The following is a 15,865-nucleotide window of genomic DNA, read 5'->3' as shown; positions in this document are numbered from 1 at the left end:
TGTGTCTTGCATGTATTCACCGCCCCCTCACTCCGAGTTATTTAAGCTAGATACACTTTTACTGTGTCTTGCATGTATTCACCGCCCCCTCACTCCGAGTTATTTAAGCTAGGTACACTTTTACTGTGTCTTGCATGTATTCACCGCCCCCTCACTCCGAGTTATTTAAGCTAGATACACTTTTACTGTGTCTTGCATGTATTCACCGCCCCCTCACTCCGAGTTATTTAAGCTAGGTACACTTTTACTGTGTCTTGCATGTATTCACCGCCCCCTCACTCCGAGTTATTTAAGCTAGGTACACTTTTACTGTGTCTTGCATGTATTCACCGCCCCCTCACTCCGAGTTATTTAAGCTAGGTACACTTTTACTGTGTCTTGCATGTTTTCACCGCCCCTCCCTCCGAGTTATTTAAACTACATAACGTTTTACTTCGATCATTGCGGACACTAACGATGGCCTGTTTGACGTTTGTACCAGATTTGTCAGCTGGAACAGCAAGGCTGGAGGAAGTCATGGCACGAGGAACACAAAGTCCCTTACGTCTATGACAACAACCTGTGGATCGCTTACGATGATGAGAAGAGTCTGGAGGTCAAGGTACGCTGATGGGGGTTTCACGTAACAGCTGGTCTATATATATTTTAATGCACACACGTATACGCGCGCGCGCAAAACAAAAGCAAGCAGTTATTTAAAAACATATACCCATATGGATAACGGCAAACCCACAAGTCATAAACTAATAATTAGTGTTACTCCGACCTCACTCCTCTCCTCGATGTTCGCTTCATTTTTAGTTTATTACTATTTCAAAAGGATAAATGGATATAAGCACAAAAATAACTGTAAATGAATGAACCAATCAATACGTTTGCAGGTATGTAGGCACAATATATGGGGGAATCCCAAGAGAGGGCACATTATATGGTATGTTTTTCGTTGGATGGCCTCAGACCCGATTTTCTAAACAAAATAGCAATGTTTTGGATAACAATGTTTTACAATTTAAAGGTTACTATAGTTTTTATATACTGTGTTACAAAAAGTATATTTTGTTGTCCTCGGGTGGAGTAGAGCACAGGCCTCAAAACATCTTGTTTTTCAAGAGACAAATGTATGCAGGATCATCTCATCTTCAATTTGTCTCTGGTTGAGATCGTGATTGTGTTATATTTTAATTTTATAATGCTCTAAAATACATATCAGAGGTCGTAAATTTCCACACACTGCCCCAAACCCTCCACTCACCCCGTGCTGTTTGTATCCAGCAGATCGTATTTTTTTTTAGCAGATCATATTTCTTTTGGCCTGCAATTGTCACAGTGGGGCATATTTCTTTTGGCCTGCAATTGTCACAGTGGGTCATATTTCTTTTGGCCTGCAATTGTCACAGTGGGTTATATTTCTTCTGGCCTGCAATTGTCACAGTGTAACATTTACAGCTATATTCAAATGTAATTTATATTTTAGCCGTGCCTGTGCGATTCAATTAATTGTCACCTGTCAATTACGCAATATCTTAGTTTTGAGTTAGGTAGGGACTAGCAATCGGACCAATTAGTGTGAAACTAAATTACAGCAATCATTTGAATATAGTTGTAAATGTTACACTGTGACACTAGTAAAAAGAAATAACAACAGCGGGTCGTATTTCAATTCCTATTTGAAGCCCTGGATGTATATAAAATAAACAAACATGAACCAAACAAGTCAGTTTTGCCTTCCGGTTCCTACGGGCCTCGTTTAGTTAGTGTACATTTAGTATTCAATGTATGTAAAAGAAAGGAACATGAACCAAACGAGTGTGGGTTTTGCAGGTGAACTACATCAAGGACAACAATCTGTTGGGGTTCATGGCCTGGGAGATGTCGTACGACGACTTCAGCGGAGAGTTCTGTGGACAAGGACAATACCCCTTGTTAAACAGCTTGAAGAGAGCCATTGAAGCTCCCAGAGGTTTGACATCACCAGTATTTCTCGTTACGGCTGTTACAGAATTCATCACAGTGAGCGCGGTTGCGGGAGCCTTCGAAAATATTATCTTATGCACCTGGGGTCTGGAATATCCTTTCTCCTATACATACTTTGCTGTGAAACTGATTTTGGGGCGGGGCGGGTGGGGGGGGGGGGGGGGGGTAACTAAAAAACGGATGCCCGTCCCGCCACATCCAAGTGTTCAATTCTTGAACAGCCATTGCGTAATAACTTGATTACCTGCAAGTAATATATAAACAACAAGCAAATAAATAAAAACAAAAGATCACAGTTATGGATTATTAATGGTTGACATGTCACTCAAGAGTTCGACATTAGTTTGAGGTGTGATAAGTCTTAGGATTTTTTGAACAAATATATATTTAAGGATGTATCCATCCATCCGTCCTTCATTCCACCCATCTATCCATCCATCCATCCATCATTCATTCATATGTTCGTCAATCTATCCATCCATTAATCCATCCATTCATTCATATATTCATGCATCCATCCATTCATTTATTCATCGATCCATCCATCCACCCATCCATCCATCCATCCATCCATTCATTCGCCCAAAATTACGTTTTCTCGTTTAATTCCAGATACTTTTAAACCCGAGAAGAATGATGGCGAAGTTCCCGAGTTTGACAAAGACGACGATGACTGCAAGAACTGCAGTTCGAATCCCGACAAACCGACGACACGAGCCGAGCCTTGTACGACGTGTTTCCACGACGACGACGACGGCATCCGGGTTCCGAAACCTAGACGCGACGACACGACGACCACGCGGCGCTCTCCTAGAACGACGGCGATAGATACCGCCATTGGCAAGTTTACCTGTACATCAGTATCTGTTTGTCTGTCTGTCTGTCTGTACATGTGCCTGTCTATCTAAGTGTCTCCCTGTTTACATGGAAGGGGGAAGTGGAGAGTAAAGGCCCATAGACTGTTGCAGACGCACGCATCGCATGCATCCAGTAAAATCTTAAGGCAGAGATGAATTTTACCTGTAGAGTGCAGGAAATTGCATTTCAGAACATCTAGTTTTTAAAACGCTATGGGGGAGCATACCCCCGAACACCCTAGAAACTTTGCTTTGTGCCCTCGATCTCAGTCAGCTCTCCACCCCCCCCCCCCCCCCCTCCTCCTAATGTCAACATGCTTTCGCCGTGCCTGCAGCCTAGACGCTTTCGTTGAAACTAAATGTATTACGGCATTTTGTTTTTAACCGGCTTTTCAAAAATGAGTTTCTAGTGAGAGATCCGTGCGTACGGCCAGCCACAATATAAACCTACTGCTTGCATCTGATATATTAAGTCAAATGCAATTTTTAACTTTCACCTTAAACATTGATAAATAAAACAAACCCGTTCGTTGCGAACCTGTGGCCTAATTCACAAAGCTCTCTTAGGCTCAGCTAGACAACAAAGTATCCTCTTTGCAAGTCTTTTAGCATTGCACTGCGAGATCGCAAAGTTGCGAGAGTTTAGTGAATTAGGCCTGGTCAGTAGTAAGATATTTACTGTATGAATGGTAAAAAAAGCATACCATCATACACACACACACACAACACACACGTACTACCCCATATGCCCCAGCTGAAACTTTCTTAGACGAGCATAATACAGAATACCCAGCTCCAGTTCACTATCGATAACTAGGGCAGGGCGTAGCCCAGTGGTAAAGCACTCGCTTGATGCGCGGTCGGTTTGGGATCGATCCCCATCGGTGGGCCCATTGGGCTATTTCTCGCTCCAGCCAGTGCACCACGACTGGTATATCAAAAGCTGTGGTATGTGCTATCCTGTCTATGGGATCACTTGCTGCTAATCGAAAATAGTAGCCCAAGAAGTTGCCACAGCGGGTTTCCTCCCTCAATATCTATGTGGTCCTTAACCATATCTCCGACGCCAGTACCGTAAATAAAATGTGTTGAGTGCGTCGTTAAATAAAACAGTTCCTTCCTTCCTTCCTATTGATCACTAAAACATGTATTTTTCTGAATATGAGGCATAATTTCATACAGGTCTTCATGCTTCAAAATATGCTGAATGTTTTGTTTGTTTGTTTGTTTAATGACGCCACCGGAGCACATTGATTTATTAATCATCGGCTATTGGGTGTTAGACATTTGGTAATTTTGACATATAATCTTAAAGAGGAAACCGCTACATTTTACCATTAGTAGTAAGGGATCTTTTATATGCACCATTCCACAAACAGGATAGCACATACCACGTCATTGTGCACTGGTTTTTACGAGAAATAGCCCAATGGGCCCACAGACAGGGATCGATCCTAGACCGATCACGCATCAAGCGAACAATTCAAAAATTAGCATAAATAATACTAGTACAAACCCATATAATACATAATTATTATTAATCTATGAATATTCATTTTGTAATAATAAATGAATAATAGATATTTAAAGTCTTTGAATTTGCAAAAACTAAGAGCGAAAGACGAAACAAATTACCAGAGCGGGAGAAAAAAAAAAAAAAAATGATTAGCAGAGCGTGGTTTCGATCCACGGACCTCTGGGTTATGGGCCCAGCACGCTTCCACTGGCCACTCTGCTCAAATACTTTCAGTGCTATTCATGTCAGTGTATACTGCTTACGATAAGAAGTCAAACTATTGCATCAGAAAAAAAAAGTTCTGTGATATTTTATGTAGAAAGATGATAGGAACCCGCGACCCCCCCCCCCCCCCTCCCCCCCTTTCCCATCTCCGCAAAAGTGCCTGCATGAAGTGTTAGACATATATTGTATTTGTGGCATTTTAGGTGTAAGTCATCTAAAAACATATGCTGCTCTATAATAGACTATATTATCAAATACTAGTATAATTATTATTATTCATCTATTCATCTATGACTATTTTAATAATAAATTAAGTATACTGGTTGAAAGAAATAAGGGAACACATGCTATCTGAGACCTAACTTAATTTACACATAGAGTACGTTAAGCTTGTATAAAATAAAGATACGTGATACGGCATTGGATGTTAGTACTGTGTGATTTATTCCCGGTTTAACCGTTACCGTACGTTTTTGTTTTATCTTATTTCTTTCCATTCATTATACATATAGGAAACCACCTGTAAAATATAGTTTGATCATCTAGGCATGAACACAGTATAAACACACATGCGTTCAAACGTACCCTCGTTGAAACCTTTTTGGATGAACCCGAGTAGAATAACCAGATCCAGTTCACAAAAACTTTTTTTTCTTTCTTAATACGAGGCTGTGACCACACTTAAAACAAAATCTCAATATATATATGATGCATTAAACTCATTTTAGGACAGCTCATAATTTTAAACTGGTCTATATGTTTCAAAATACCATAATGCAGAACTTAGCATAAAATAATACTGGTACATACCCATATAATACATTATTATTCAGCTATGAATATTCATATTTTAATAATAAATGAATAATAGGAATTTGCAAAACAAAACCCACCACAATAAATTTATAGATAATTACGAGAGCGAGAGAAAACACAAAAAAGGAATAGCAGAGCGTGGTTTCGATCCACGGACTTCTGGGTTATGGGCCCAGCACGCTTCCACTGCGCCACTCTGCTAATACAGTATTATTACGACTCATGTCAATGTAATCTTCGCAAGCCAAGGTACCATTCCTTATAATTATTGCAGAATGGTGGTCTCTTGGCTTGCAAGATGTGTCAATGTATACGTATTGCGATGAGAAGTCAAAATGTTGATTCACAAAGAAATCGATGTTCAGTGATACATCATGTAGAAAGATGATAGAAACCCGCGATTCCCCTACCCACACACACGCCCCTGCAAGGGGGGGGGGGGGGGGGGTCAGACATATATTTTATTTGTGGCATTTCTAAAGAATAAAGAAGAAATCAAAAAATGCATCTCTAATGTGTTTATTATATCATACGAGTACATAATTATTATTTTTCATCTAGGAATATTCATATTTTAATAATAAATGAATAGTACATACTTGTATTTAAAGTCTCTGAATTTGTAAAAACTAAATAAAGATATGAATAATTAATAGAGCAAAAAAAGAAAAAAAAGAAAGTGACAAAAAAAACACATAAAATGATTAGCAGAGCGTGGTTTCGATCCACGGACCTCTGGGTTATGGGCCCAGCACGCTTCCACTGCGCCACTCTGCTGCCATAATAATTAATGCGAGTCATGTCAGGGTATACTGCTTACGATAAGAAGTCAAACTATTGCATCATAGAGTGAAAACTCTTTGTACTTACGTCACGGGTGTCAGGCATGTCTATCCCGGGTCCGGTCTATGGCATGGCTAGGGACCTGACCCGGGATACTGAATCAGAAAGAATGTAATGTTGAGTGAAATTTTATGTAGAAAGATGGTGAAAAACCGCGACCCCTACCACCACGCGCGGGTTTCAGGTACATATGTTCTGCTGTAATGGGAAGAGGTGTAGCAATAAGTACATGTTTATCAGCGTAATATTAAAATAATAAACATTAAAACTATTATAGTCATTGTCAGTTTGTCTTTACGACTAGTGCAGGGCGCACATTATGTTCATACTTTCCTTAATGTGTAGGATGAGTTGCTTCCCTCTATTTTAAAATAGCAGGCAATTTTTTATGTTGTCCTTCGTTTCCTTGGAAGATTTATTTTGTTAACACATTGTGCATGAATGAAGAAGGAAATGTTTTATTTAACGACGCACTCAACAAATTTTATTTACGGTTATATGGCGTCAGACACACAGATACTTCGTGGGCTACTCTTTTCGATTAGCAGCAAGGGATCTTTTATATGCACCATCCCACAGGCAGGATAGTACATAGCACGGCCTTTGTGGAGCACTGGCTGGAACGAGAAATAGCCCAATGGCTCCACCGACGGGGATCGATCCCAGACCGACCACGCATCAAGCGAACGCTTTACCACTGGGCTACGTCCCGCCCCTGTGCATGAATGAATGTTTAACGACATCCAAGCACTAAAATACACATCGGCTATTGGGTGTCATAAATGGTAAGTATATAAAAATATTATTTAGGCCTATATATAATTATGTAAAACCAGTGTAAGCAGGGACGGATCCAGAGGGGGGACCAGGGGGGCGCCCCCCCCCCAAAAAAAAAATGTGTTCAAATGCCCTTTTTGTTTGTATAAGAATTGTTTTGCACGTAAGTATTTTTAACTGCACGAAGTTAAGTTATGCGTGTATGCGCAAGCTTGCAGATATAACCCCTCATCCTTCCACCTCCGCATACGTGCCTGCATGGAGTGTCAGACATATATTGTATTTGTGACATTTTAGATTAAGACATCCAAAAACATATGCTATTCTAATGTGTATATTATCAAATACTAGTATACTCATTATTATTCATCTATGAATATTCGTGTTTTAATAATAAATGAATAATACATAGTGTATTTAAAGTCTTTGAGTTTGCAAAAACTAAATAAAGTTATGAATAATTTGTAAGAGAGTTGCAGAAAAAAAATCGTAGACCATAGTTTGAACCTATAAAAATGGACACCAAGTTTGGTTAATCTACAAACCTGTAACACATTTTAATTACGTCACAACGTTACAGAGTGATACAAGTCTGTGGCGTTGAAACGATGAAATACCCCTAAAACTTGATTAGAACTTGACTCCATAACCGTCACTTCTCAGACGCACGTGCGTTTTTAAATTGATGTATATAAAAAAAGCATTTTGTGATATTAAAAGCATTAGGATGACCAGAAACACTTCGGATGTACGGAAATGGTCAAGTTTGTTTTGTTTAACGACACCACTAGAGCACATTGATTTATTAATCATCAGCTATTGGATGTCCGACATTTGTTAGTTTCGACATATAGTCTTTGAGAGGAAACCCGATACTTTTTTCCAAGTAGCAAGGGATCTTTTATATGCAACATCCAACAGACAGGATAGCACATACCACGACCTTTGATAGAGCAATCATGGAATACGTAAATGGATAATCTAAATAATAAAATCTAGTAGTGTCTGATTTTAGTTGTCAAAATATGTCTCTAATAGTAAAATATCACTGTAGTGTTTAAAACTAGGGTAGCATAGAAAAACAAATATCGCATAGCAGAACATTATTTTGATCCACGAACCTCGGGGTCATAGGGTCAGCATAAATCCTCTATGACACTTTGCTTATAACTATATATATATATATATATATATATATATGGTCGTCAGCTGTCGGTATATATATATATATATATATATATATATGCGTATAAGTTAAATTTCATTTCCCACCCCCTATATATATCGTATCTAATATTGCACTTATTGCGTAATATGAATTATAATATCTAACGATAAGATTTCAAATATTGCATCAGAACAAAAAAAGGATAGTTCACCTCAGAAGTTTCCTAAAATGAAGAAGTAAAAAACGACGCACTCAACAATTTTATATTTACGGTTATATGTCGACAGACATAATTTGCCGTCCTTCAGACGTATAGAGAGGAAATGGCTGTGCATAATCGTAGCTTTTCGAGTAGCGGCAGGGATCGTTGCTATGCATCCATCCCACAGACAGGCTGTACATACCACGGCATTTGTTACACCAGTCGTGGTACCATTCCGCCCAATGAATACTTTGGCTTGGAATCGATGTGTCAATATAATGTATACGTATTGCGATAAGAAACCACTGGGTTACGTCCCGAAACTCCTGATGTTCAGTGATTTTTTATGTAGAAAGATGTTAGCAACACACGACCCCCGCACACACGCCTGCAAGGAGTGTCAGACATGTTGTATTTATGGCGTTTCTGAAGATAAAGAAGAAATCCAAAAACATAAGTAACTCTAATGTGTATATTATATAATACTAGTACATACCCATACTAGTACATAATTATTATTTATCATCTATGAATATTCATATTTAAATAATAAATAAACAGTACATAATTGTATTTAAAGTCTCTGGATTTGTAAAAACTAAATAAAGATACGAATAATTAACAGAGCAAGAGAACAAACAAAAAAATCAGACTGAAAAATATGCTTTAGTAAAAACTTCGTTAGCAGAGCAGTGGTTTCGATCCACGGACCTCTGGGTTATGGGCCCAGCACGCTTCCACTGCGCCACTCTGCTGATATAATCAATTTTTGCGACTCATGTCACTCGATTACGATAAGAAGTAAAAATATTGCATCAGAAAGAAAAGTCTTTGTACCACTGGGGTTGCAGACAGGTGATCCCGGGTCCCCCTCTAACACATGGCCACGGACACACGCACATTGCGCCACCATGAATGTAATGTTCAGTGATATATTATGTAGAAAGAAAATCTGAACCCGCGAACAATTTTACCAATTGCGGGTTTGTTTAAAGAACTTGGCATCAGATTTTATTTATCTTCACCGTTACAAGTTTTTTGGCCGTTCAAAATCAGGTATTTGACCGGAAAAGGTAGTCTGCTGTTTGACACAATTAAGTCACTGGCAGACAGAAATGAAGTGGCAACTATTTGACTGAAGTGAATTTAGACATGTAGTTTGTAAACATGTATAAAATAGAGTCACGTGAATACGGCATGTGGTAATTTCGGCCCAGTGCAAAAGTATTGCCTTTTGTTTAAAATGTTAGTACTCCGGCCTGGTTTAGAGGGATTGTTTCCATCAATTATACATGGAGGAAAGAGCTTCCACAACATAGTATTTTCAGGGTACTGTCCCCAGGCAGGCAAAGGTAAACACACATGCACGAAGCCTGCTGATATTAATAAAAATGTTATAGCCACTAGTATATAGAACATAAAGCGAAATTATTTGTGGTCTGAGGCCACGTAGGTTGTGCAGTAATGGGAAGAAAATGTCAGTACATGTTTATCAACGTAACATTAAAATGATAAACATTATATATATTGTCATATTTACGACTTATATTCAAGTCTTGTTTAATATCACAACTAAGTATACTAATGGAAGGAAATAAGGCAATGCATTGTATCTGAGACCAAATTTAATTTACTATTAGAGTAGGTCTACGTTAAGTTTGTATGAAATACAGATATGTTGTATATCATTAATTGGATGTCAGTACTGTGCGATTTATTCCCAGTTTAACCGTTACCTTTAGTTTTAGTTTTATCTAATTTCTTTCTATCAATTATACATATAGGAAACAACCTGTAAAATATAGTTTGATCAACAAGGCATGAACACAGTATACACGGACACGTGCGCTCACACGTAGTGTTCCACGTGCCCCAGTTGATAAACCTGTTTGGATGAACTCGAGTAGAATACCCAGCTCCAGTTCACTAGCGATCACTAAAACATTGATGTTCTGAATATAGGATGTGAGGACAATGTTAACCAACTTAGTCTTAAAAAAAGTAGGGAACCCCCGCATACGTTAATATCATTGGACCGAACATACGTTTTGACCACAGACATCCTAAAAGTATTCAAGGCTGTTTATGAACACACCGAAACCACATTCCTCTAATGTGCACGTGCATCAAGCAGTTGGACCGTACACGTATAGAGTGTCATTCTCGATTTTGACAATATCCAGGAAGGTTGAATAATCACTGTTTTAACAATATTTCTGTCAATCTTTTTCATTCTTTTGATCATACAGTTTTGTTTTAAGTCATTTTATTGTTTGAATTTGCGATTTACTGAGAACAAAACATCAATTTTAAATTTCACTTCTGACCTCAATTGTCCTTCGTGGACTTTGGTGGTCATAAAACCTTTGGTAATACTGAACTACCGGTTACGTTTATTTTTGCCCATTACTTCACTATTATCATATTAACCATTTTCCACAGCTAAATACCTTACAATTTTGGCAATTGTAAATTCTTATTTAGAGTTCCCCATCTTCCATTCAGAGTGTATATTCCTTTGATACATTAAACTCATTTTTAGGACAGCTCAAAATTTTAAACTTTGCTATATGTTTTAAAATATCACAGTGCAGAACGTAGCATAAAACCGTTATCCATATAATTCAATATATTCATCTATGAATATTCATTTCAATGTCAATAATAAATGAATAATCACGAATTTGCAAAAACTTATGTTCGTTTATTATTTGGTCGTCAGCTGTCGGTACGAAGAATATCCGATTAACTGTATACATGCGTAAGATTAAATTTCATTTCCCACCCCCTCAAAAATCGTATCTAAATTTGCACTTATTGGTAACATGAATTATAATATCTAACAGGTTATTTACACTATTGCGGCGTCCAGTTAAAGGATAGCCACCTAAATAGTTTCCTAAATCTGAAGAAGGGAAAAAAAGCGAAAAAAAGTTGGAACATGTCCATTTATCTACAAGTTATACACGCACATATATTTATGTAAAATAGAAAATATAATAAAACTAGTCGTATGTCATTTGTCCTGTGAGTCATAATTTGCCGTCCTTCAAAATTGATTCCCCGAAATGGAGTGCATTCCCATCGTAGCTCGAGTGCGGAGGGTCCAACCGCTTTTCCACCGTGGAACCCAAGGGCTGACAGCGCGGCAGTGCCGCAAGCCAAGGTACCATTCCGCATTATACAATACTTTGGCTTGCAATGATGTGTCAATATAATGTATACGTATTGCGATAAGAAATCAAAATGTTGCATCAGAAAGAAACTGATAATGTTCAGTGATATTTTACGTAGAAAGATGATAGAAACACACGACCGCCGCACACGCGCCTGTAAGGGGTGTCAGACATGTTGTATTTATGGCGTTTCTGAAGACTAAAGAAGAAATCCAAAAACATAAGTAACTCTAATGTGTTTATTATATAATACTAGTACATACCCATACTAGTACATAATTATTATTTATCATCTATGAATATTCATATTTAAATAATAAATGAATAGTACATAATTGTATTTAAAGTCTCTGGATTTGTAAAAACTAAATAAAGATACGAATAATTAATAGAGCAAGAGAACAAAAAAAAATAGACTTAAAAAAATAATAAATTGTTAGCAGAGCGTGGTTTCGATCCACGGACCTCTGGGTTATGGGCCCAGCACGCTTCCACTGCGCCACTCTGCTGATATAATCATTAGCGCGACTCATGTCACTGATTACGATAAGAAGTCAAAATATTGCATAAGAGTGAAAAGTCTTTGTACCACTGGGGTTGCAGACATGTCTATCCCGGGTCCGGTCTATGGCATGGCCAGGGACACCCGGGACATTGCATCAGAAAGAATGTAATGTTGAGTGATATTTTATGTAGAAAGATTATAGAAACCCGCGACCAATCCCACCACGCGCGGGTTTGAGACGTGGCATCAGATTACAGTTATCTTCCCATTAAGGGCCATTTGGTTGTCCAAAATCCGGTAATTTGACCGCGCAAGTAGTCTGCTGTTTGACTGTGATTATTTCATGGCAGACAGCTATGAAGTGGCAACTATTTGACTGAAGTGACAGGGGAGATCATGTAGTTTGTATGTGTAAAAAATGTGTCATTGAATACTTGTTTGTGGTAATTTCGGCCCAGGCAAAAGTAGTGCCTTTTGTGTAAAATGGGAGTACTCCGGCCTGATTTAGAGGGAGTGTTTGCTTAAACCAATATGCTGGAGGAAAGAGCTGGACAACAGGGGTTGTCCTTTTCAGGGTATGTGTCCCCGGGCAGGCAAAGGTACATACACACATGCACGGGCCTGCTGATATTAATAAAAATGTTATAGCCACTAAGGCTATATAGAAACATATAGCGAAATTAATTGTGGTCTGAGGCCACGTACGTTCTGCAGTAATGGGAAGAAGGTGTATCAGTACATGTTTATCAACGTAACATTAAAATGATAAACATTATATGATCATTGTCAAATTGTGTTTACGACTTATTTTCAAGTCTTGTTTAATATCACAACTAAGTATACTAATGGAAGGAAATAAGGCAATGCATTGTATCTGAGACCAAATTTAATTTACTATTAGAGTAGGTCTACGTTAAGTTTGTATGAAATACAGATATGTTATATATCATTAATTCGATGTCAGTACTGTGCGATTTATTCCCAGTTTAACCGTTACCTTTAGTTTTTGTTTTATCTAATTTCTTTCTATCAATTATACATATAGGAAACAACCTGTAAAATATAGTTTGATCAACAAGGCATGAACACAGTATACACACACGTGCGCTCACACGTAGTGTCCCACGTGCCCCAGTTGAAACCTGTTTGGATGAACTCGAGTAGAATACCCAGCTCCAGTTCACTAGCGATCACTAAAACATTTTTTCTGAATACGAGGATGTGACCACAATGAAAACGAAAGTTCAAAATATACTCTTTAAAAAAGTAGGGGAACCAGAAATATTAATGTTAATATCAACTATTGGACCGAACATACGTTTTGACCACAGACATACTAGTAAAGAACGTTCAAGTCTGTTTATCAACACACCGAAACACATTCCATAGTTTGCACGTGCATCAAGCAGTTGCCCCGTACACGTGCGTAGAGTGTCATTCTCGATTTTGACAATTTCCAGGAAGGTTGATTAATCACTGTGGAACATTATTTCTGTCAATCTTTTTCATTCTGTTGATCATACAGTTTTGTTTTTAGTCATTTTTGTTGTTTGAATTTGCGATTTACTGATAACAAAACATCAACTTTAAAATTTCACTTCTGACCTCAATTGTCCTTCGTGATCTTTGGTGGTCATAAAACCTACTGTAATACTGAACTACCGGTTGTAATGTTTGCCCAATTACTTCACTATTATCATATAACCATTCTCCACAGCTAATATACCTTACAATTTTGGCAATTGTAAATTCTTATTAGAGTTCCCCATCTTTTTTGAAGAGTGTATATTCCCATGATACATTAAACTCATTTTTAGGACAGCTCAAAATTTTAAACTGGTCTATATGTTTTAAAATATCACAGTGCAGAACGTAGCATAAAATACATATCCATATAATTCATTATTATTCATCTATGAATATTCATATTTTAATAATAAATGAATAATACGAATTTGCAAAAACTTATGGCGTTTATTATGTTGGTCGTCAGCTGTCGGTACGAAGAATATGTCAATAACTGTATACATGCGTAAGAAGTTAAATTTCATTTCCCACCCCCTCAAAAATCGTATCTAAATTTGCACTTATTGGTAACATGAATTATAATATCTAACAGGTTATTTACACTATTGCGGCGTCCAGTTAAAGGATAGCCACCTCAATAGTTTCCTAAAAAGAAGAAGTAAAAAAAAAGCGAAAAAAAAACCCCATTTATCTACAAGTTATACACTTACATATATTTATGTAAAATAGAAAATATAATAAAACTAGTCGTATGTCATTTGTCCTGTTAGTCATAATTTGCCGTCCTTCAGCCGTTGATTCCCCGAAATGGAGTGCATAATCGTAGCTCGAGTGCGGAGGGTCGCTGCTCCATCCGTGGAACCCAAGGGCTGACAGCGCGGCAGTGCCGCAAGCCAAGGTACCATTCCGCATAATACAATACTTTGGCTTGCAATGATGTGTCAATATAATGTATACGTATTGCGATAAGAAATCAAAATGTTGCATCAGAAAGAAACTGATAATGTTCAGTGATATTTTACGTAGAAAGATGATAGAAACACACGACCGCCGCACACGCGCCTGTAAGGGGTGTCAGTCATGTTGTATTTATGGCGTTTCTGAAGACTAAAGAAGAAATCCAAAAACATAAGTAACTCTAATGTGTTTATTATATAATACTAGTACATACCCATACTAGTACATAATTATTATTTATCATCTATGAATATTCATATTTAAATAATAAATGAATAGTACATAATTGTATTTAAAGTCTCTGGATTTGTAAAAACTAAATAAAGATACGAATAATTAGCAGAGCAAGAGAACAAACAAAAAAATAGACTAAAAAATATTAAAATTCGTTAGCAGAGCGTGGTTTCGATCCACGGACCTCTGGGTTATGGGCCCAGCACGCTTCCACTGCGCCACTCTGCTGATATAATCATTAGCGCGACTCATGTCACTGATTACGATAAGAAGTCAAAATATTGCATAAGAGTGAAAAGTCTTTGTACCACTGGGGTTGCAGACATGTCTATCCCGGGTCCGGTCTATGGCATGGCCAGGGACACCCGGGACATTGCATCAGAAAGAATGTAATGTTGAGTGATATTTTATGTAGAAAGATTATAGAAACCCGCGACCAATCCCACCACGCGCGGGTTTGAGACGTGGCATCAGATTACAGTTATCTTCCCATTAAGGGTCATTTGGTTGTCCAAAATCCGGTAATTTGACCGCGCAAGTACTCTGCTGTTTGACTGTGATTATTTCATGGCAGACAGCTATGAAGTGGCAACTATTTGACTGAAGTGACAGGGGAGATCATGTAGTTTGTAAACATGTGTAACTTGTTGTCATTGAATACTTGTTTGTGGTAATTTCGGCCCAGGCAAAAGTAGTGCCTTTTGTGTAAAATGGGAGTACTCCGGCCTGGTTTAGAGGGAGTGTTTGCTTAAACCAATATGCTGGAAGAAAGAGCTGGACAACAGGGGTTGTCCTTTTCAGGGTATGTGTCCCCAGGTAGGCAAAGGTACATACACACATGCACGGGCCTGCTGATATTAATAAAAATGTTATAGCCACTAAGGCTATATAGAAACATATAGCGAAATTAATTGTGGTCTGAGGCCACGTACGTTCTGCAGTAATGGGAAGAAGGTGTATCAGTACATGTTTATCAACGTAACATTAAAATGATAAACATTATATGATCATTGTCAGCTTGTGTTTACGACTTATTTTCAAGTCTTGTTTAATATCACAACTAAGTATACTAATGGAAGGAAATAAGG

The 15,865-nt window shown here is 37.9% G+C and overlaps 2 protein-coding genes and 5 non-coding genes across 7 annotated transcripts in view; 1 reads left to right on the top strand and 6 right to left on the bottom strand.

Moving 5' to 3' along the window:
- Positions 1-5,730, top strand: part of LOC121379684 (acidic mammalian chitinase-like) — an 8,304-nt gene extending 2,574 nt beyond the window's left edge. Inside the window, exons 2-5 of the mRNA XM_041508334.1 lie at positions 482-601; positions 1,822-1,960; positions 2,587-2,814; positions 5,663-5,730. Coding sequence (XP_041364268.1) covers positions 482-601; positions 1,822-1,960; positions 2,587-2,814; positions 5,663-5,730 — 555 coding nt within the window. The remainder of the gene's footprint in view (positions 1-481; positions 602-1,821; positions 1,961-2,586; positions 2,815-5,662) is intronic.
- Trnam-cau lies at positions 5,518-5,589 on the bottom strand. The gene has a single exon. It is a non-coding gene; the product is annotated as a tRNA-Met (tRNA).
- A 363-nt stretch (positions 5,731-6,093) lies between the features above and the next one.
- Trnam-cau lies at positions 6,094-6,165 on the bottom strand. Its single transcript has one exon. It is a non-coding gene; the product is annotated as a tRNA-Met (tRNA).
- Positions 6,166-9,060: 2,895 nt separating this feature from the next.
- Positions 9,061-9,133, bottom strand: Trnam-cau. The gene has a single exon. It is a non-coding gene; the product is annotated as a tRNA-Met (tRNA).
- A 2,858-nt stretch (positions 9,134-11,991) lies between these two features.
- Positions 11,992-12,063, bottom strand: Trnam-cau. The gene has a single exon. It is a non-coding gene; the product is annotated as a tRNA-Met (tRNA).
- A 1,067-nt stretch (positions 12,064-13,130) lies between these two features.
- The window catches only part of LOC121379683 (chitotriosidase-1-like), a 24,294-nt gene continuing 21,559 nt past the window's right edge, over positions 13,131-15,865 (bottom strand). Inside the window, exon 9 of the mRNA XM_041508333.1 lies at positions 13,131-13,266. Coding sequence (XP_041364267.1) covers positions 13,131-13,266 — 136 coding nt within the window. The remainder of the gene's footprint in view (positions 13,267-15,865) is intronic.
- Trnam-cau lies at positions 14,934-15,005 on the bottom strand. Its single transcript has one exon. It is a non-coding gene; the product is annotated as a tRNA-Met (tRNA).

Source organism: Gigantopelta aegis, chromosome 8, assembly GCF_016097555.1.
Source record: "Gigantopelta aegis isolate Gae_Host chromosome 8, Gae_host_genome, whole genome shotgun sequence".
Taxonomy (NCBI): domain Eukaryota; kingdom Metazoa; phylum Mollusca; class Gastropoda; order Neomphalida; family Peltospiridae; genus Gigantopelta; species Gigantopelta aegis.
Note: the sequence above shows the minus strand (reverse complement) of the source record. Positions and strands in the feature narration are given on the sequence as shown.